At 33.0% G+C, this 23,755-nt stretch overlaps 1 protein-coding gene across 2 annotated transcripts in view; it reads right to left on the reverse strand.

Annotated features, from left to right (window-relative positions):
- Positions 1-786: 786 nt before the first annotated feature.
- Positions 787-23,755, reverse strand: part of KPNA5 (karyopherin subunit alpha 5) — a 52,678-nt gene continuing 29,709 nt past the window's right edge. Inside the window, exons 8-13 of one of the 2 annotated variants that reach the window (XM_027603497.2) lie at positions 15,520-15,642; positions 13,484-13,562; positions 11,741-11,866; positions 10,382-10,509; positions 7,544-7,722; positions 787-4,249 (exon numbers count right to left, since the gene is read on the reverse strand). In XM_027603497.2, coding sequence (XP_027459298.1) covers positions 4,062-4,249; positions 7,544-7,722; positions 10,382-10,509; positions 11,741-11,866; positions 13,484-13,562; positions 15,520-15,642 — 823 coding nt within the window. In that variant the 3' untranslated portion in view covers positions 787-4,061. Of the gene's footprint in view, positions 4,250-7,543; positions 7,723-10,381; positions 10,510-11,740; positions 11,867-13,483; positions 13,563-15,519; positions 15,684-23,755 lie in introns of both variants that reach the window. The other variant, XM_027603495.2, reaches the window with a different exon arrangement.

The following is a 23,755-nucleotide window of genomic DNA, read 5'->3' on the forward strand; positions in this document are numbered from 1 at the left end:
AGACTGATGAATCATAGGCCTGTACCTCTGAAACCAATAATATATGTTAATTGAATTTAAATAAAAAGTGTTTAAAAGTTAAAAAAAAAGAACATATATAAAATTGAGCAAACACATCATTAAAGGATGTACTTAGGAATTTCTGGAAAGGGAATGCCACTGCATATTTAAGTCTTTTGATTGACCTGTACATTGTATCTTCATACATTTTCAGGAATTCATTTGTCACTAGAATTGCAGACTGCCTTATTGAGAGTAAGGTACCCTAAAAATAACAGATCCAATTACTTTCACTACTGATTAACATAGTTTCAAATACTGAAGGAAAAGCCAGGCAAAGCAAAAAATAAAAGAAACAGAAGAAAACAAAAATATTAGGCTAGGGAGGCTTAGGCTTGGCTATAGTGTGGATCATGTATCCCAGAGTTCATTAATAAGTTAAATCGGACATTCCCTCTGATTTCTATTTATCAGGTTTAAAACTCTACCCCTTAAATAAATGCATTATATTGCATTAAAATAACAGAAAAGGAAAAAATCATCTCAAAACATGTGAATGTCTGCTAACTGCCAAAGCTTGAAATACAAAGACAAATTTGATATATAGCAGAATATATAAGTTCTAAAATAAAAGCGACGTACTGCTTTATCGGATATGCTACAAACAACAATCTCACTGGTTTTAGAAAGTGATGGAATTATAATCAATGAGGGCATCTGTTTTTGTTCCATTAGGAATACACCATCCTGAGAACAAATGAAACAGACACATTTATATAAATGCAATTGTAAAATAGTATTTTATTATTTTTAATATAGTGCTGTAACATTTCATAATATTGCATACTGCTCAAATGTTGGTTTATTTAGTTAGGCAAGAATATCCTTCCCTCATCCCACTCCCCAATCCAGAATTTAAAGATACATCATCCTTGTAGAGCCCTACCATATTGGCTCCTAATGTCACATTTCATAAAACAGTAATGCTATGAACTAAAATGAGTAAAGGTTAACAATTACTTTGATTTCACAGTTTCACAAAGCAGCCAGTAGATTGTTGAATTCAGAACAGCAACAAAAATTCACTAAGACTTTGTATTAGAGTTACCTTTTCCATAATGCTCCTTCTTAAGAAAAAAATATGAGGCAAAGGTAATGCTTCTTTTAGTCCTTTATTCAATAAATCAACCTTTACCTCGCAAATAAGTTTTACAGTTACCAAATGATGTTATTTCTGTGCCAGCAGATTTTTTTATGTGTGTGTGTGGTTTGTTGTTTTTTTTTTTTGCTTTCTTGTTGTGGTGCTACCAGTTAAGTGAACAAAATGACACTAAAAATTAAGTTCTAGCAACACCTTTCCAAAATAAAACTTCTTAAAGAAAACCAGGCTAGTGAGTCAAGTACTTACAAATATAAAACAAGCATAATTGCATAGATTAACTAGTACAAATTCAAATTCAGACAAAATAAAACAATGAATTTAAATAAATGTAAAAGGCTCTTTCAAGTGTTTTCTTTTTTGCATTAATGTTGCATGCGTTTCCCCTTTACAAGATGTTTTAATTTTTTTTTTTTTGGCACAGTTTCTCTTGAATTTAAATATATCTTATTAGGAAAGCAAGATTAAAAAAAGAAATTTTTTTCCATAAGGGTAAGTGAAGATTAATGAAAATATATTTTGGAGCATTTTAAATATTTTATTTGAAAAGAGTAGTCATATATAAAAAAATTTTAGTAACAAAGTATTTGCTAGTCTTGGTTCAATGAAGTCATCATCATCATGTCCATAGCTGGTCCCAACTATTAGACAGAAACTCCCTCTTGCATTCAAATCTAATCAAATTAATTACCCAAATAACAAATCTAAGAAATTAAATATAATTCTAAATTTAGATGCTTAAAATATAGTCATACTCTGTATTTAGAGATATAAGGTTTGTTTTACTGGCAAAATTTAAAAATTATCCCCTCAAAAATCATTTTATATGTGTGTGGGTATATACACACATATATATTATTTTTCCTTCTATAAGAACCATTTTGTTTGAAAGACTTGGCTTAGATATTTATTAATGTGACTACAGGGTCCTCAAAATAAAAGCAGGCACAGCTGGTTAGTTTATGAATTATGCTGCATTATCAAGTTCGATTAGAAAGAGTGGAATACCCTGTCACCTGATACTTAGAACCATCTGTACCACAAAAAAAATGTTTATCTCATAAATTCACCATCAATTTGGTAATCTTTGATATAACTACCCTGTTCTTTTGACTATACGTAATGCAAAAGAAAAACTTTTTAGACTAAACTTTATAACTTCCACTACAATAAAATGGGCACAGATACAATCCTCTACTTAACAATATATAAAAGAAGTTTGGCAGATACAGTCACATTATGGACACCATTTAAACCTGTATTTTATAGCTATAGGTTTTAAGTGTCTTGCCAAAAGCATAATTTCATGATACATAATTTACAAAGTGTCATACTATTTAAAAGTACTCCTATATACAATTTCTTCTTGTAACATGCCTCTGATTTCCAGCAGAAACATTATAAATGCTATCATAAATGAAATCTTTCTTTACAGAATAGACTATGAATCATATCAAAAATGCTTTAGTTCCCATCTTAAAACAGTTGTAAATAAGTATTTTAGGTATATAATTGGAAGTGTAAATAGCCTGCATATAACTATAAAGGAAAAGACTGGGTTCAACAGTACCATATCTGCTTAGAAAGCTCTACCAAGTACAGCACTGTGAGAATAACAGACAACATTTACATATGTATCTATAAATAAATATATATATACTTTTTCTATTGAGACTTTTTTTAAAAGCTTCATGGTTTGAAGAGGTTTTTGCTGTTAATACGTAACAGACATACATTATATTGACCAATCTGATACAAATGTAACTTAATACACTGATTTATAAGCAGCAGTATGGCCCTCCAAGTAGTATGAAAAATGAAAAAAAAATTCCTAATATATAGATTTGAACTATATTAAAGAATCCTTAGCAATTTTCATTTAGTGTCATCCTTTAGTGTCCAAACATGAAGAGCATTTAATAAAATTTAACACATAACAAGGTGATTTCTTCAGGATAATTTTGTCAAAGTACCTAAATTTATTATTACACAAAAAGTGAAACTTTTCAATTACTGCTCTGAAAAAAATCAGAGAAAGAATTACAGTATTATTTTTGCTATGCAGCACTACTTTAGATTCATGATGGCATCTCTATCATGATGCTTTTAAAATGAAGAGTGAAAAAATAATAAAACACTATTTCAAAAATGGTAGCATATTTGGTCAAAATACAAAATATACTAATATAATAGCATTTACATGTTAAAAACAAATATTTAAATGTTGTGTAATCATTCTAATGTGTTCAACATGAAGAACAGCTTTTCTCTTCACAATTGCCACATTTTAATTGATTATCAGTACAACACTTACATGTTTTATAAATAAATTTTACAGGTTTTCTGTTGTAATTTTTTTTTTTGCAAAGTATAACCTACAGCACAGTGATTTATAATTTAAGGTAATAGATATTTTCACATTCTAATTTAGCTTTTACACTATTTCATGCTTCTGAAGCTTTTTTGTTTTTGCTTCAAGATAGAGGTAGATTTAGTAGATTGGGCGTGTCAGACTTACTGCCAAAATGCAATTATCAGCTGTACTGCTATTGTGCAGTTTCCAAGATGCCAGAAAAAATTCAGAACCATTATATGTAATACTTTACCTAAAGTTCTCCTTTTCAAGCTTAAGTTACTAAATAATTTCATATGTATTTAATTGCTCAGTTACAAAAAACAGACAAGACAATAAAAACACAAATATAGGTACACCAAAATAACAACAAAACTATAATGAAAGATTGCATCTGAATGGAAACTTTTTTGTTTTGCTTTTTAAAAGTGCATCGACTTTTTCTTTTCTGTTCTAAGTAAAAACACATCAAACATTCCTACTGACATTGTAACAAAGAAGGTATCTCTGAAACTATCCTTTGTAGCCATTAATTTTTCCCCCACCAAGTTAAAGTTGAAACCCTTCCATTGGTGCTTCCTGCTGCTGAAACACGAACTGTTGCTGACTTTCATCCACCTGAGGTACAATGCTGGGGTCATCTTCCTCTACACCAAAGTAATGTTCAATCAGATCAAAAGCCTTTTGATAAATTTCCTGATTTTCATGGCTTTGCAGAAATTCAATTTTATCCAGACCTGTTATATATATATATATATATGAAGAAAATTGTTACTCAAGTTTCATCAGATATTTGAACCAAAATAATGAATCAATAACATCTGTCAGTTCATCAGCAATGCGGTTGTTATTCTTATCTAATTTTTGCATATACTGATAGCCAACACCACTTATGTCTTAAACTTCAAGAATGACAGCATAAGGCTGTGTGGTATGAGGAAGTAGCACAGGCCTGGGAATAAAAAGATCACAGGGGTGCCTGGGTGGCTCAGTCATTAAACGTCTGCCTTCGGCTCAGGTCATTATCCCAGGGTCCTGGGATCAAACCCCGCATCCGGCTCCCTGCTCGGCGGGAGGCCTGCTTCTCCCTCTCCCTCTCCCACTCCCCCTGCTTGGGTTCCTACTTTCGCTATCTCTCTCTGTCAAATAAATAAATAAAATCTTTAAAAAAAAAAAAGATCACAGACTCCACCTTGCTAGCTGTGTCATTTTGCCCAAATAAGTTTGGTTTCTCTATACATTAGTTTCTCAATTTTAAAATGACAGTTTTAGAGTATGTAACTCCAAAGGTCCTTTCTAGAGTAATTATGCTATTTATAAAAAGCACAAAAAGGATAAGCATCAAAATAAACACAAATGAAGAAACTAAAAGGTGAGCAAACTAACACACACACACATTCTCTCAGAGAAAGAGCCAGAGGAGATCAATATGGAATGAGTACTATTTACAAATCCATGTAGCTACTGTATATATACCAAAAGTACAAACTATAAGTGAAACCGAAAAAGCCTATTTTTGCAAAATAAGCAAAATCTAGAGCACTCTATTTTATTGCTTACAGGAAGAAAAATCTACACTAAGTCTGGGTGATGCTGAATATATTTTTCATTTAATTACAGGTAAACCTCTTCAGTTATATCATTGCAGAATAGTACTGGAAGTACCAGCCAGAGCAACTAGGCAATAAAAAGAAGTAAAAGCCATCTAACTCAAAAAGGAAGAAGTAAAACTATCACCATTTGCAGATGACATGGTATTATATATAGAAAATCCTAAAGACTCCACCAAAAAACTTAAAACTAATCAATGAATTCAGTAAAGTAGCAGTATACAAAATCAGTACAAAAATTTACTGCATTTCTAAACAACCATAACAAACTATCAGAAAGAGAAATTAAAAAATAATCCCACTTACAAGTGCATCAAAAAGAATAAAATACCTAGGAATACATTTAACCAAGGAGGTGAAAGACCTGTACATTGAAAACTATAATGAAAGAAACTGAAGATGATACAAATAAATGGAAAGATATTCTGTGCTCATGGATTGGAAGAATTAATATTGTTAAAATGTCCATACTACCCAAAGCAATCTACAGTCTACAGATTCAATATACTCTGTATCAAAATACCAATGGCATTTTTCACAGAAATAGAATAATCCTAAAATTTATGTGAATATATATATATACACATATATATTAAAGATTTTATTTGTTAGAGAGAGAGCACACAGAGGGAGAGTGAGAGGGAGAAGCAGACTCAATAAGCAAAGAGCCCAATGTGGGGCTCGATTCCAGGACCCGGGGATCATGACCCGAGCTGAAGGCACACTTAACTGAACCACTCAGGTGCCCCTATATTGAAGCACAAAGAACCCCAAATAGCTAAAAGCAATCTTAAGAAAAAGAACAAAGCTGGAGGCATCATACTCTGATTTCAAACTATACTATAAAGCTATAATAATCAAAACTTACTGGCATAAAAACAGATCAGTGGAATGGACTAGAGAGCCCAGAAAGAAATCCACATATAAAATCAATTAATTTACTACAAAGGAGCAAAGAATGTAACATGCAATGGGGAAAGGGCAGTCTCTTCAAAAAATGGTGCTGGGAAAACTGGACAGTCACATACAAAAGAGTGAAACTGGGCCCCTAACGTATACCGTACACAAAACAAACTCTGAATACATTATTTGAATGTAAGATCTGAAACCATAAAAGTAGAAGAAAACATTGGTGATAAACATTTGACACTGGTCTTGGCAATATTTTGGATTTGACACCAAAAGCAAAGGCAACAAAAGTCAAAATAAACAGGTGGGGATTACATCAAACTAAAAAGCTTCTGCACAGCAAAGGAACCCATCAACAAAATGAAAAGATAACCTACAGAATAGGAGACAATATTTGCAAGTCATATACCTTAAGGAGTTAATGCCCAAAATATATAAAGAACTCAGCACCAACTCAACACCAAAAACAAGCAATTTGGTTAAAAAATGGGCAGAGGATCTGAACAGACATTTTCCCAAAGAAGACAGATATCCAACAAGTACCTGAAAAGGTGTTCAATGTCAGTAATCATTAGGGAAATTTAAATCAAAACTACAATGAAATAATTACCTCACCATCTGTTAGAATGACTATTATCAAAAAAACTAGAAATAACAAGTGTAGATGTGGAACAAATGGGACCCTGGTGCACTGATAGTAGGAACGTAAATTGGTGCAGCCACTACAGAGGCTCTTCAAAAAATTAAACTACTCCCCAAAAATAGAACTACCACATGATTTAGCAATTCCATTTCTGGGTATTTATCCAAAGAAAATGAAAACGCTAACTAGAAAAGACATCTGTTACCCCCATGATCATTGCAGCACTATTTACAGTGGCCAAGATATATAAGCAATGTTAAGTGTTTACTGATGGTGAATGGATTTAAAAAAAAACTGTAGTATATATATGTATATAATAAAATATTATTCAGCCATAAAAGGAATGATATCTTGCCATTTGTGACAACATGGATGGACCTTGAGGGCATTATGCTAAATAAAATAAGCCACACAGAGAAAGACAAATACCATATAATCTCACATGTATGTAAAATCCAAAAACAAAAAACAAAACAAAACAGAATACCAAGCTCATAGATACAGAGAACAGACTGGTGGTTGCAGTGGGGGAAGTTGGCAAAATGCGTGAAGGAAGTCAAAAAGTACAAACTTCTAGTTATAAAGTCATGGGATATAATGTACGGCATGAGGACTATAGTTAATATTGTATTTTATGTATGTTTAAGTTGCTAAGAGAGTAAATCTTAAAAGTTCTCATCGTAAGAAAAACATTTTGGAACTATGTATGGTAATGGTTGTTAACTAGACTTATTATGGTGATCATGATAGTTTTACAGTATATACACTGAATCATTATGCTGTACACCTGAGACCAACTTGTAATGTTATATATCAATTAAAAACAAAAAGACTTGACTATAATGATACATTTTGAACAGACTGCTTACCATATGCTTCTTCAATGAGAGCACAGTATGGATTAATGCCTATTCCATTCTGCTTAGATTCTTGTTCTCCAAGACGTAAAATATTTTCAAGTCCATTTAAAGCCACTTGGACTATTTTAGAGTCCATAACAGTCAATAGGTCACAAAGTGGTTTAATGCAACCTAAGGCTACCAAATACCTTCAGAGTGATTTTAAAAAAAAGTAGAGAAAAAAAACATTTAAAAAGACTTAAGTATTATTTATAGCAAATATTCTTCAGTGAAATGTTCTACAAACAATTAAGAAAAGTATTTTTATACAAACTCAAACATTAAAACATTTAAATTTTCACTTACATAGGAACCTGAAAACCTCTTTCTACTCTATTTTCATTTAACATAATTAGCAATAAATGAGATAACAAATATTACAAAAATATACATACAAGCAAATAGGTACCTGGGCTGTTTCTGCATGGCATATGAGTAGTACTAAGAATAATAGTGGCTTCAAGGTGCTACTATTTAAAGGTGAGCTTATGTACACACACTGGGGTCATATGGGAGTAGGTAGAAATGAAGAGGGAGAAGGGATATTCAAATCATATTTCCCACAAAAACAATCACAGCTGATGCTCTAAAATACCACCTGTGCTTCAGAAGCATACAGAAGGTTTCTAGGACTATCATAACACAATTAAAAAAAAAAAAAAGAAGAAGGCTTCTAGGAGCAAAACATGCTATGTTGCAAATAATTTTAATAAACAATGTTCACAAAAGTTATTCCACTCATTTTTTAATACTTTGTCCTTTTCTAGTTTTTATTAGCTCTTTTCCATTCTCTATAATATAAAGTAACTGATTTATTTACTTGGAAAAAGTCCATTAAGGCTAAAGGAAAAAAAGATATACTGAAGCCAGACTGCATGGCTTCAAGTCCCAATTCCACTCCTTATTAGCTGTGTGACCTTGAGTGACTGCTTAGTGCCTCAGTTTCTCCATTTTAAAATGGGGATAATAACAGTACCAAGCTCAGAGAGTTGCTATAAAAACACAGTTAAGCATTCAATAAAAGTTAGTTTCTACTTTCCTTTTAAAAAAAAAAATACATACCTTCACTAGAGCACTCACTTGCCATATACTATACTATAACTAATCAATATATTTGTTGAATGAATATCTCATAGCGGTATGAAGTTAAAGGACATAAAATATATGAAAGTACTGGATACTCTCCTGGCACTCAATAACTAAAATGACTTAGCACAGCAACAGGCAATATCAGACATTCAATAAATATTAGTGGTATGCATGCTGAAATCAATCTGAGATTCAAGATCTCCTCCCATATTTGTAGAATTAATGAAATGGTGAAAATGGTTAGAAAAAATAATGATCTCAGTTTGGACACTTGATTCACATCAATAAATTTAAGTAATAATATATGGACTAGACATAATAAGAAAATAATTTGAAAAAAATACAACTATTTGTAGGTGAACAAAGAAACTTTGGTTCCCAAAGCAGATAAAAATTATATTAGTTTATAAAATAATGCAAGCTAGAACGGGGGAAGATCTTGTTTTATTACTCTTTATATTCATAACATAATGAGATGGAAATGTAATGGAAAGAGGTAGAATGGAAAATAAAAAGCAGAAGAGATGTTATCAACATACAGAAATATAAATCTAAAGACACCAAGATAATAGTACAAATGAAGGCAGTAAGACAAAGATCTCACAAGTTATTTCAAAATCCACAGTGATTTGTAAAATAGTTAGTAGCCTTATTTCCTGTTTTATAAATTAAGACATAAATACTCATTAGAAGATACTTCCTAAACAGTCACTTCAAGAAACCTAAAAAGTCCTGAGTTTCACAGACAAATCCATAGAATAAGAAAATTCTGTAGGAAGTCAAGCTTTTATACAAGTGCGAAGTAGAACCTTGCTATGGGGGAAAAGAGAATAAAAGCACAAGATATTAAGAAATTTAGGAATCAATTCTGATCATAAAAGTTGTGATGATTACAAATAACAATGATAATACCAGCTAATCTTAGTAGAGAATTTAATGTTTAGGCACCATGTTCAGCACTGTAAATGAATCCCATTTAATTATCAAGAGACTACCATAAGGTATTATCTGTTAATCAAATTCATTTAAAAAATGAAGAAACTGTGGATTAATTAGGTAAAATGGTTTTGTCAAGGTCACAAAACCTTTACTGAGGGAACAAGATTTTAAAGCAGCCTGACTTCAAAGCCCATATACCTAGTATTTATGTTGTTAGTAAAAGAAACAAGTAAACAACAAAAGGCCTATCAAAAAAGCTATCATAAAAAAGAAAAAAAGAAAACTAGTATAGAGAAAGAAAAGATACCATCCACAGGTAAGGCTAACAACTGACTAAGAGAACATCACTATACAAACAAATGTCTATTTCAGTATTTAATTTTATTTTTAATAATGATTTTAAATAACTGGATGTTCAAATTCATTACTCATTTCTATATAATAAAGTCACATGCATGTGATTCTAATGGTATAAAAAATATTTAATGTCCATCAGAGTATATTTTGCAAATTAATATAAACTGTTCTTTTTCAGATTTTTAATCTCTGATTTTTCATAAATAGTCTGCCAAGGCAAGTGATGTTAATTATCCTTTACTGAAAAAAACAAAACAAAAAACTACTATGAATGAATAATACAACTGATGTAACAAATGCTTTCATTTCACATTAAAATGACTTACAAATAACGTTTTGGTTTCATCAACAAATAAAAAGTATGTAGTACTTCATTTTGTCCCATTTACATTTAAAAAAATAAATTAAAAAACTCTATCACACCTTATTTGTTCTGGAGTACCTCCTGATGTTGCATTAGTTATAGCCCAAGCTGCTTCTTTCCTGGTGCGAAACTCTGCTTTCTGAAGAATCTCAATCAAAACAGGAAAAATATTTGCATCTATAACAGCCTGAGGAGGAAAAATGATAAACAGTGCCAATACTGTTTTAAAAATGTTATTAAGTAGAGAAATTGTAAGACCCATTGGCTTTAAAATGTCACGTCACGCTTTTTGGAAATAAAAATCTTTGAAAATCTTTCTAATCTTTGGAAATCTTTCTAATCTTTTTTTTTTTTTTAAAGATTTTATTTATTTATTTGACAGAGAGAGAGAGACAGGGAAAGAGGGAACAGAAGCAGGGGTAGTGGGAGAGGGAGAAGCAGTCTTCCCGCTGAGCAGGGAGCTTGAAGGGGGGCTCAATCCCAGTTCCCTCGATCATGACCTGAGCTGAAGGCAGAAGCTTAAGACTGAGCCACCCAAGCGCCCCTCTTTCTAATCTTTCAACAGTACTTTCAGACTGGAAAATATATTTAACAGAATATTAATTTTAAAGATGACAAAGCAGGGGCACCTGGGTGGCTCAGTTGGTTAAGCGTCTGCCTTTGGCTCAGGTCATGATCCCAGAGTCCCGGGACTGAGCTCCAAATAGGGCTCCCCATCTGCTTCTCCTCTGCCCCTCACCCCGCTCATGTTCTCTCTCACTCTCTCTGTCTCTGTCTCAAATAAATAAAATATTTAAAAAATAAATAAAAAAATAAAGATGATAAAGCACAAGGTAGATACTTGATCAAAATGGGCAAGTAATTTTTGACTCAAGAAGCCTGATAAGACCCTAATAAATCATTACTTAAAAGTTTTGAGAGGAAGATTATTACCTAACTTATTTAAAACTAATAAAAATCAGGGCGCCTGGGTGGGCTCAGGTGGTTTAAGCGACTGCCTTCGGCTCGGGTCATGATCCTGGAGTCCCGGGATCGAGCCCCACGTCCGGGCTCCTGCTCAGCAGGGAGTCTGCTTCTCCTCTGACCCTCTTCCCTCTCGTGCTCTCTCTCTCTCATTCTCTCTCTCTCAAATAAATAAATAAAATCTTTAAAAAAAACTAATAAAAATTAATCCCTTTTAAGACTAGCCATATGTGTCCAGCACCGTGGGCAATTTTATACACACACCCACACACAATTCCTCCCTAGACCACTATAAATGAATGTTATTATTTTAAAGGAGAAAAGGCCATGTTCTGTAAAATCCTTTTCAAGAATTTAAGTAACTCATTAAAAAAAAAAGCACTGCTAAAATGCTGACTTTTGTCCAAACTGACTTAAGAGATCTTCCTGTTTTCTTAGATCTGAAAGGCGTTTACCTGAATCTGAGCTCTATTTCCAGCAGTGATGTTAGAAACAGTCCAGCAGGCTTCTTTTCTGATTGATTCCTTTGGGCTACTCAGTAAGTGTAAGAGACATGGTAATGCAGAGCAATTCAAAATTACCTGAAACAAAAAACCAGAAATGGAAACAGAAAGTTTTATAGCAAAAAAACTACAGAAAGATAGACTGATTTATAAAAATACAAAAATCACTCTTGAAAAAACTAAATTAAGAAAAAAGAAATTCCTCTCAAAGTAAAACTTAGGTACTTGCTATCCTTCTACTCTTTCCACTTCGCCAAAACTTGGGTGCAGTAAAGCGCTCTGTCAAACCACTAAATTGAGAATAAGCAGGACACCAGAGGTGTGTCCTTCATGTTTACGAATATACTCAAGGAATTCAACTGGTACGACAATTCAAGAGAGATTTAGTGACTGGTCAGGATCCAAACTCTAGTTTTGCCAAATGAGATGATGAAAAAAAGATGATGAAACAGTTTGAAAGTACCTAATTCCATAACTGGTAAGAAACCTCAATGTATAGAGTAAGTCAATTTTTTTCATTAAAATTTTTTACTGTTCTACTTTTCTTTTGTAAAGAAGTAGGTTCTGCTTTGTCCCTTTACATTCTTCATTCCATGGCATAATTAATTATGTTCCTATTTTCAGAATACCCACAATGATTTACATTAAATTTACTTGGTGAAGAATGTATGAAACAGTGTACCAAAATTCTGTTGAAGAGTATTATGTTTAGAAGGGCATTCTCATTTAAAGAGATATTTTAAATTAGTAACTCAAATTACTAAGGATCAACTATTTAATAACTAATATATCTAAATAGGATTAAATAAGATTAAACCTGAAAGATAATATGTAAATTAGTATAAAGTTTAAGTTATGGTGGCAAGCAAAGGAGAATCTAATGTGTGACAAAGTTTAAGTTTCTATCTTCAAGAAAGATTGCTCCAGATCTAAAGTCAATCTTGACATCACACCTTTTCTGGTATCTCACCATCCTCCAAAAGACAGAGAGACAGACACACACACACATAGTTACTAACCAGGAAAATGTTTCCTTTCTATCTTTCCTTCCATTCCCATAATCTAGGTCTTCAATCTACTATAAAAGGACCTCCCATTTCCAACCAATCCCATGTTTAAACTATTTATAATTAATCACCCTTTCACTAACAGTTCCTTCTCCGGTCAAGCTTAATGTCTCTTAAATTACAACCCACACATGTCTGCCTTTGTACCTATGTTCACATAAATCTCTTCTAGTTTACTAAAGTTCTTCCCCAACTTTAAGATATAGCTTTAATTCCAACTTCTTTATGGAATCTACAAAGATTTCTCAGCATAGTAATCTCTTTTTTAAACTTCTATAGCATTTACTGACTGACCAACTCTCAGCAAACATACACTAACTTGGGTAATTTGCTTTGCTTTAATATATATTTTCTCTTCAATTTTATTATAAATCCCTCAAGAGCCAACCTCCTATCTTGTACTTCTATATATCGATATAGATCTAGGATAGTGCTTTCACATACAGGTATTCAAGGTTGAGCACTTATCATCAAGAATATGCTGTCACATTATAGATGCCTATATAGTTATGGTAATGCTAAAGTCTTGATTAATATGTAACCAAGTATGAAGTATCTAGTATGAAACTAGATAAATTTCTTAAAATCCATTATCTTAACAATTTATCATATTAAAGTCTGAACTCACCTGTGTTTGAATATCATCACCAGTCACAATATTACCAACTGCTCTTAATGCAGGTGATACAACTTTATAATCATTGTGCCTAAAAATAATAAAAATATGAACTTACATACTATGCAAGAGTTAAAATTTACAAAAAATTTGCAAAAATTATACAAAATAGTCCTGTATACTCTTTACCCAGAGATCCCACTCAAGTTTCACTAATTATGCCAGTAATACTTCTGTAATAAAGAATCTAAGACAGGATTATGTATTAGACCCAATTGTCATGTCTCTAGTCTCTTTCAATTCAAAACAGTTCCTATTTTTTCCTTTATTTCCTGATCTTGACATTTATAATGATCATAAACCAATTATTAGGTTTTGTCCAATGTTTCCTCATGATTAAGATACAAATTATATACTTTTAGCTAGGATATCACAAATGCAACCATCTTTTCATTACATAGGATAGCATCTGATACCTGTTTTGTCCACAATAGTAGCACTGAACTCCAGTCACTTAAAATGGTGTGTGTCAGATTTTTCTACTTCAACATTACTGTTTTTTCCCCTTATAATTAATATTTTTTGAGAGGATATACTTTTAGACTATGTTAAATCCCATTCCTTATCCCACTTTCACCAACCACTACTTTCACCACTTCTTGATGTGTACTGTCTGAATTATTATTAATATTGTTGCCAATGGTAATTTTGTAATATCATCATTATATGCTTTTTCAGTCTATCTATTGATGTACCTACTTATTTTGGTGTGGACTCATGGATTCCTATTTTATTCAATGCTCTAACATATTACTATAATTTATTTTAATGCTCAAATCATCCAAAGTTTGGAAGTTTGATGGTAGGAGTCCCTTAAGTGGGTTTCTGTGTCCTTTTGATATTTCTCCATTCTTTGAGCACTTATTACTTTATGGGGTCATTTTATTTTTTCTCAATGCCAGCCCTAGAATCAGCCATTTATCCAAGAATTTTGGTTCCTGTTAATGAAAAGTAGTTTTTAAAAACCAAGATTTGGTGTGTTCAGCTTTTTAGTACACAAGTGTCAGTACTCACAGGGCCTTTAAGAGCTTACGTGTGTGCGCACACACATATATCTATTTATTTCTACATCTCTTTATGTTTAAAGCCATGAGTTCACATTGATATCTCCAGTTCTCATCTAATACCATAATATTATTCTGGCTTTCCTCCTTTCTGTATCTCCATTCTCTTAGAGTAAGAAACTGGCTTCTGATCCAGCTAGGCTGTTATCCATCATGTGTTGTTCCAGTCTGCTTGCTATTCTGCTCTAGTGCCATCCTCAAGCTTGAGCCCTGATCCCCTCATTGGACCTGCCTGCCTACCCTCCTCAGGTGTTGTCTTTGGACTAGAGCCACGACCCCTTATCAGACCTTTCTTCTTTGTGCCATCTGCTTTGTTTGAGCCTACCTAATGGCTTTTTGACAAAAGGAAGTAGTATAATAAATCTTTTTAAAGAAAAAGATAAAGAAACTATCTTTTTAAAACAAATTCTCTTAGTTTTTAACTTCTTTTATAAAAAAAAAAATCTGTTCTTTTTAAAGAAGGTAGCAATAATAGCCTAGCAAGTGAAATACTAAAACAAGTGAAATACTAAATGTTTTCACTTATATGGACTTTTACACAAATTAGTTACTGTAATGAACAACTAACTAGATTACCGGTTCTGTGAGAGCAGGTACCGAGTTCTATATTTCATTAACAATATGTTGTGCAATACTCTAGCAGGTAACAGGCATTCCATATATAACTGTTGAATTAAGTCCCTGACATTCATAAAAAGATTAAAACTAATGAAATACATTCACAAGATTATTAGTTCCAACTAAAGGATGAGATACAAATTTAAAAAGGTCAACTTTTCAGCATTATAGCTATTCTGAAAAGTGGGGTTGATGGCTTTTCAATTCTTCTGAAGATAGTCACTCTTGAGATATTTATAAGGCCATTACTCTACCTGCTAAATTTAATACACAATCATATAATTATTAATCATAAATTGTAGTTACATCAAAAGTTCCACCAATCTTCGACAGACTCCAGAATCAATGACTGCTTGAATTTTATCATTGGGTCCATCAGAAAGATAAGAAAGGGCCCAGCACACATCTGCTAATACATCTGGGTCACTGCTAAACAACAATCGTGACAAGACATTTAAGCAAGGTGAAACCTGGAAGAAAAGAGCCAATATTTAACAATTTTCTCTAAGACGGAGTTTCTTTAGGAAAATACAGAAACCCATTTTAAAACAAAAATTTAATGCTATAAAAATACCGGAGAAATTAAAACATTCTATTGTTTTAAAAAATTATGATCATATATATGAACATATAACCAATTGTTTCCAATTAATCTTTTTTTTGAAGATTTATTTATTTATTTTAGAGACAGAGAGAGAGGGCACAAGCTGGGGGAGGGAAAGAGGGAGAGAGAGAGAGAGAGAAAGCAGACTCCCCGCTGAGCAGTGAGCTCAACACAGGGCTCGATCTCAGGACCTGAGATCATGATCTGACCTGAAACTAAGAATCAGACGCTTAACTTACTGAGCCACCCAGGTGCCCCTCCAATTAATCTTACATTAAATAAGATATGTGGTAATTTAAAATTAAGAGTAATGAAATACATATTTGATATCCCCTATGTTTAAATCACACACATAACACACCCAAAAAAGGCATACCAAAGCTAAGAGAAGTAAAGATGTTTTAGTTAAGTATTTAATATGATCATGAAATATGATCCAACTGAAATAAACCTCACCCTACTTATTACATGTACATTATTGGAAACAAATCTAATAATCAGTTGAGGACTAAAGGTGTAGAAAATACAAAAAGAAATCTGAAGGGTTTTTAAATGAAAGTCACTAATAAACTGCACTTCTTAATGTACCAAAACCCTGAATCTTCAATTACAAAAAAAGAAAAACCACATACATGACAACAGGTTTTAGTCCCCCTAGCATTAATATTACAACTACTTAGTTGTGAAATGAGCATATCACTTCACCTCTCTGAGACTCAGTTTCCAAATCTGTGAAACAAAGGCTGAATTAGACAAATTCTATGATCCTTCCTTTCTCAAATCAGACAGTCGTAGATTCACTAGCTGTATGACCATGGGAAAATTACCTAACATCTCTGAAACCCAATTTCTTCATTTATAAAAGAGGGATAAAACAGTACTGTTAAATTAGTAAGAATGCATGTAGCATCTTAGAACAGTACCTGACATATAGTAAGCACAGAGATGTTCGCCCTTTTTATTGCCATGATCAGTATTGACTCTATATTCCTTAAAGTTTTTTTTAAGAGGTTTTTTTTTTTAAGATTTTTATTTATTTATTTGACAGAGAAAGAAAGAGAAAGGGCACAATCAGGGGGAGCAGCAGGCAGAGGCAGAGGGAGAAGCAGCAGGGAGCCCGCTATGGGGCTCGATCCCAGGACCCTGAGATCATGGCCTGAGCCAAAGGCAGACGCTTAACCAACTGAGCCACCCAAACACCCCAAGTTGTTTTTTTTTTAATCAGCAACCTAAAGTATCCCTCAGATAAGAGCTGTATACTAAATTTAGATGTGCCACAAATAAAGAGTAATGACAGCTTTTTTAAGGTTCTAGTACTTAAGATGAATTTTCTCTTTACCTCTATTTTAAAGATTGCCAGTACATAAACTATAACCTTCTGAAAATACTTATCTCTCTTCTCTGCTGGGCCCTTCTGTACGGATGACCCCAGGGCCCAGGAACAAAAAAAAAACAGTTTGCTTACAAAAAGATATGCTTGTAAGTTAGTAAAACAAATCTGCACAACTGGATCCTTTCCGAACAAACATGCCTTCACCCTTGCCAATGACCTCCTCTTCCTCAAACAGAGAAATGTGAGAATCATTTTTTAAAGCAAATATAAATTTTTGAGTTAAAAAAATCAGCATACTGATCCATATCTTTTTACTGATTTAAAAAATGAAGCATCACAGATTTCTAGTTTTAAGGGAGCAAAATAAAAACACTTCTGAGCCACTGTCTTCTCAGAAACAAGGGAAAGAAAGAGAAATACAAATTCGATCTCTGAGGAGTGCAGCAGACATCTGTAATCATGCCCATAATATATCAGGGACAGGATTATAAATGAGGAGAGAAAAGTGACACCTCTATGCCTGCAGAGGGAACTACCAATAAGAAGAAAGCTAATTTAAAAAAAGAAGAAGAAGAAGAAAGCTAATTTATCCTCCAATCATCACCCCAAAGGGCCTCAAGAATCAGAGGTGCCAGCTATCACAGAAGGCACAGGAGAGCAATGATGCTAAAACAGAAAGAAAGCAAGCTTAAAAAGCTAAATGAGAAAGAGGTTAGACTATAGGTAGGTGTCTAACATTCTCAATGCTACAAAAGACTAGAGGTTTATTTTAAGGAGAAACTGAAAAACAAGAAGTGAACTACAGAAACTGAACTTGGGGTATCAGACATAGACAAGTTTGAAATAAAACATGAGAACAGAAATCACAGAGATTAAGTAAAAGTTTACATACTGACTGATGAAAACCTCTAGTCCTCTTCCAATGCCCAGCTCCCACATCTCCAGTAGTATTATCTACTCTACACCTCAACCCAATCTATTCACTTCGCAGGAGGAGACTGGAAAATCTGTCTCTGGAGAAACAGAATGGTCTCAGAAAACATATAGAAATTCTGAATTCCTCAAAGAAAACATGGTTCTGCCACCCGTTTACTCTATAATGAAGCCCATGAAAGGACAAGTCTATACACCCACCTCTACACCCATTTTCCATTTAGCTTTTAGTGTCTGCCTCCTAAGTATGTCCAGAGTGCCCAGGATCACAAATTATATGAGGAGATCTCCCAGTAAAAAAGGACTAAAACAAACAAACCACAAACAAAACAAAAACATACAAAGAAACAGAGACACCAGAAAAAAGAAAACTTCAAAAAAATTATAAATCCTCAGGAAATCAATTTGCTGGGTCCATAAAAAAAGCTATAACACCTATACAGAAAAGTCTATCTAAAGATGAGCAATCAAGAACAAAAAAAATTCTTGAAAATATGATTGTAAAAATAAAAATTTCCAAAAAAATGTGAATGATAAAATCTCTCATAGAAAATCACAGAAAATTTACCCAACAAAAGTCTTAAGCCCTATTAATGTGAATTACACTGTAAGTTTGGAACACATAAGTAAACAAAAAGAGACAAAGATTCCTAACTCTAAGGAGTTTATATTTTAGTGAAAGAAAGATTTTTTTTTTAATTAAATAGGTAATAAATTTTTAAAAACATGTATTATGTTAAAAGATGCTAAGAAAAAATTGGAGTAAAATGTGGAGGTCAGTGGCTGGGGTAGTAAGAGATTACATTATTATGTAGGGTAGTCAGAGTACAGCTCATGGAAAAGGTAACTTATAAGCAAGCACTTAAAGAAAATGAGGGAATTATGTAGATATTAAGCATTAAATTGTAGGCCAGTGGTTCTCAAAGTGTGGTCCATGGACCCCTGAAGGATTCTTGAAACCTTGGAAGCAATCTTTAATGCCAAAATTTTCATAATTATACTAACACATAATTGGTCTTTTTCATTTTATTGACACTTGCACTAAAGTTACAAAAGCAATGGTGGGTAAAACTCAGCATAAATCAAGGCAGTGGTATCAAAATGTACCACAGATCTTTGTATTCTTTATGTTCACATAATTGCAAAGAGGCCAGTGGGGGGAGGGGGGAGGGTGCCTATTTAAGAATTACCTTGTAGAAGCAGTAAAAATTACTAATTTTATTAAAACTCAATTCTTGAATAAATGTCTTTTGAAAACATTGTGAGATGAAATGGGAAATATGCATATACACACACACACACACATATATACATATAAAATATATTTACTGCCTATTTGAGAACCAACTGCAGATGTTAACATGATACTTCACCCCTACATCCTTCAGCATGTATCTCCTAAGAAAAATGGCATTTCTTTACATTCTTTTAAGACATTGTTATTGTCACATCCAAAATTTTTTCATTGGTACAATAGTATTATCTAAGGTCTAAAGCAAATTTAAATATTTTAATTTCAATCCATGATCTAATCAGTAAACACTGCATTTACTTGTTATATCTCACTAGTATCTTAAAAAAATCAGGTTTATTGAAGAATAAATTACAGTAAAAATAATTCTTTTTAGGTGTACAGTTCTAATGAGAGTTTTGACAAATACATTCAGTTGTACAGCTACCACCCAATCAAGATACAGAATATTTCTATCGTCTTTAAAACTACCCTCCTGTCCCTTTCAGGCAATCACTGATCTGATTTTGTTTCTATAGTTTTGTCTTTTCCAAAATATTATATTAACAAAATATACAAGATATAGCATTTGTGTGTGGCTTCTTTTGTTTAGCTTAATTCTTGTGAAATTCACTCATGTTGTTGCATGTACCAGTAGCTTCTTCTTTTATATTGTTGAGTTATATTCCATCATACGAATGAAACATAATTTGTTTATCTATACACCAGCTATTGTACGTTTGGGCTGTTTCCAATTTTTGGTGATTATGAATAAAGCTCTCATAAACATTTTTGTACAGGTCTTTTTGTACACATACTATGTCCTATTCCTTGGGTAAGTACCATATTGCTAAATAGCACAGTAACAAACTGTGACACATCAAATATGTCATATTAGCATGGTAAATGACTTTTCTAATATGAAGTCCTTCTACAAGTATTAATTGGGATTCTTCTGTTAAAAAGAGCTTTCTTTCCCCATTTTTAGTATTAGGATAGACTCACAGATTCTTTTTTTTTTTTTTTTTAGATTTTATTTATTTGTCAGAGAGAAGAGAGTGCGTGCACACACAAGCAGGGGAAGCAGCAGGTAGAGGGAGAAACAGATTCCCTGCTGAGCAGGGAGCCTGATGTGGGACTCGATCCCGGGACCCTGGGATCATGACCTGAGCCGAACGCAGACGCTTAACAACTGAGACACCCAGGCACCCCCAAGGAAAGGAAATACTTTTAATACATTGAATAAAAAGAATCTGGGGTGCCTGGGTGGCTCAGTTGTTAAGGCTCAGGTCATGATCTCAGGGTCCCGGGATCGAGTCCCACACAGGGAGCCTGCTTCTCCCTCTCCCTCCGCCTGCCACTCCTCCTGCTTGTGCTGTCTCTCCCTGTGTCAAACAAAAAAATAAAATCTTAAAAAAAAAAAAGTATTTCCTTTCCTTAATTCATCTTGATCCTCAAATAGTACCAAATTTGGCTAGAGGAACCCCTACCTGAATATACTTCAGAAGTAGAGCCAACAGGATTTACTGATGCAGTGAATGTAGAGAATGAGATAAAAGAGAAAGCAGGCAAAAAATGTTAAAGCACCTCATTTAATAATGGAAGATGAAATTCTATTAACTGATAGGAAAGACTGTTGGTACAGAAGGTTCTGGGGGAAAAGAACAGGAATTACATTTTAAATATGTTAGGTTTAAGATGTCTATTAGATATCCAAATAAAGATGCTGAGTTTGGAGTTAAAAAGAAGATCTGAGCCAAGCACTGAAATCTGGAAGTTGCTGGCATGTGGATGACATTTAAAGTCACAGAATGGGCAATATCAATAAGGAATTGAATGCAGATAAAGATAAGAAAAAGCCAAAACCATTCACTTTGTACTCTCAACTTTAGTAGGAAAAAAGAGAAGAGGAACTAATACATGAAACTGAGAAGAAGCAATCACTGAGGTAGAAGGAAAACTTAAGAGAGTAGTGGCCTGAAAACCAAGTGGAAAAAAATTACATAGGAAGAGGGAGTGATCAAATATGTCATATGAAGGCAATAGCTCAGGTAAGATGAAGACTGAGAAATCACCACTGTGATGCAGCAAGTCATTTAAGATGAGGTCTAAACACTGACCCCTGGATTTCACAATGTGAAGACACATGTGCCCTTAGTGAAAGCAGATTCAGTGCAGTGACTGAGGGAAAATTCTGACTGGAGAGGATTCAACAAGAATGAAAGGAGAGAGAGTAGACAATGAGAATAGACAAATGAGGAATTTTGCTATAAAAGGAAGCAAAGAAATGGGGTGGAAATAAACATGGGAACTAACAGGGCTTTCAGGGACTAAGAAAAGATTTAATATGAGAGAAATAACAGTATATTTTTATAGTATTGAGAATGATGTAGGAGAGAGTAAAACAATTACTAATGTTGGAGAGGAAAGGAGTGATGGACCTGGAGCAATGACCCTAAATGGGAAAACAGAAAGCTATGTAGTGTCCAAACAAATGAACTGACTTTATAAAGAAGCGTGGCTAAAGTAACCAACAATGACAGGAATGTATAGTAGTACAAATGATGACAAGATGGCAAATGTAATGATGGTAGTAATCTATGGAAGTTCTCTTCAGAGTGCTTCAATTTTCTCAGTGAAGAAGCAGGGTCATAAACTGAGAGTGAGGATGGAGAAGGAAGCAGAGGTAGGATGGAAGAGAAAATAAAAAACAGTCTCCTAACTGAAAAATCCTTTCTTTTTTTGCCAGCTATTAAAGTAATATCTACCATTATAAATGTGAATTGACCTGAAATTAAGATAACCACATGGCTTCTCAAGATTCATATAACTTCTCAAAGTCCTTAATGTTCCATTAGATATCTCATAAAGGCAATCATTTTTTAAAAGGAAGCTTAGAAAATTGTGGTTTAGACTACCAGTTTTACAAATTATAAATTTTATAAATTTCAGTTTTTTTCAAATAAGCAATTCTTCAGGAAAAGCATCTCTATAAGACAGTTTTTAAAAATGAGTCCTTTATAATAAAGTAGATGATTGTTATTATAAAAATTTAAAAAAATCTTTACTGCTTGTCTATGGCTAAAGAAGTCTTAAAAAACCATGTAATATAATTACACAAAAAGATCTCAAAATTTAACAATGCCTAAAAAAAATTCCAACACTATTACTAAGTAGAAAAAAAAGAAAAATGAAATATGGCATTTTAAACTAATTATATATTTACAACTATTATCACATAATTATTATCTCAACATATACACATAGAGATGCACACTATTTTAAAAGCAAAGGGTAAAAACCTCCAAATTCTTAAAAGGAATGTATTTTAAAGAAATTTAAAATGAAAAGCAATGCATAAACCAAAGTTCACTGAGTAAAAACTCAATCAAAACAGTTATCCCATACCATTTTTTAAGAGGTAAAATAAAGAAATTACTATAATTGCTAAAACCATGAATCTATATACAATTAGCAAGCCAATTCTACATATGCAAGTTTAAACCTACAAATAGCTGGTGAAGGATTCACCATCATGAGTTGAATTGACCCTTATTATCTCCTCAGACAAAATATGAACATTTTTTTCCTTTCAATTCTATAATAATCATTGCTAAATGATGATTTTATATAGAATGTTTAAAAAAAAAAGGTCATTGAGGGGTACTTGTGTACCACATAAATATTCTTTTCCTTGTATTATACCCAGTTCAAATACTCATCCCTTATCCTTCTACTATTAAAGTGACAGTTATAAAAAATTCTTTTAAACTAACTAAGGCCATTGCTGCAATATTATTTCATAACTTGCTTCCTTAGGGAGCAGTGGTATATAGTTTACTCAAAACTTTTCTAAGATATTTATCTATTAAACCAAATTTCTGATTAAAACAATAATTTTGGGGGCGCCTGAGGTGGCTCAGTAAGTTAAGCATCTGACTCTTGATTTTGGCTCAGGTCATGATTTCATGGGTCATGAGATCAAGCCCTGCACTGGGGCAGAGGGAGGGAGGCATGGTCAGCAGGGAGTCTGCTTGAGATTCTCTCCCCCAGCCCCTCCCCCCCCAAGGGCATGTGTGCCTTTTCTCTTCTCTCTCTCTAATAAATACAAGTCTTTAAAAAAATAAATTTTGTTCCCTCTTTTATTTTTAACATACTTTACAATGCTTTAAACTAGCTTCTTAGTCATATTATGTACTTGTCAATAAACATGGAATAGAATAGGCATGGATGGTTATGGAAAAATTTTATGAATTATGATTGAACACATAACATGCTATGGGTGTGGTAAAAGATCAACAGATGATGGTACTAATGAGATTTTAAAGTCCTGTTGGTGGTTCAGATGAAACGTGGCAAAAATGATCATGCATTTTTCAAACTGGAATGGTAAAAGTATAAATGAGAAGGCATACCAACTCATGCATATTTTTCAATTAGG

Source organism: Zalophus californianus, chromosome 7 (assembly GCF_009762305.2).
Source record: "Zalophus californianus isolate mZalCal1 chromosome 7, mZalCal1.pri.v2, whole genome shotgun sequence".
NCBI classification, from domain to species: Eukaryota; Metazoa; Chordata; class Mammalia; order Carnivora; family Otariidae; genus Zalophus; species Zalophus californianus.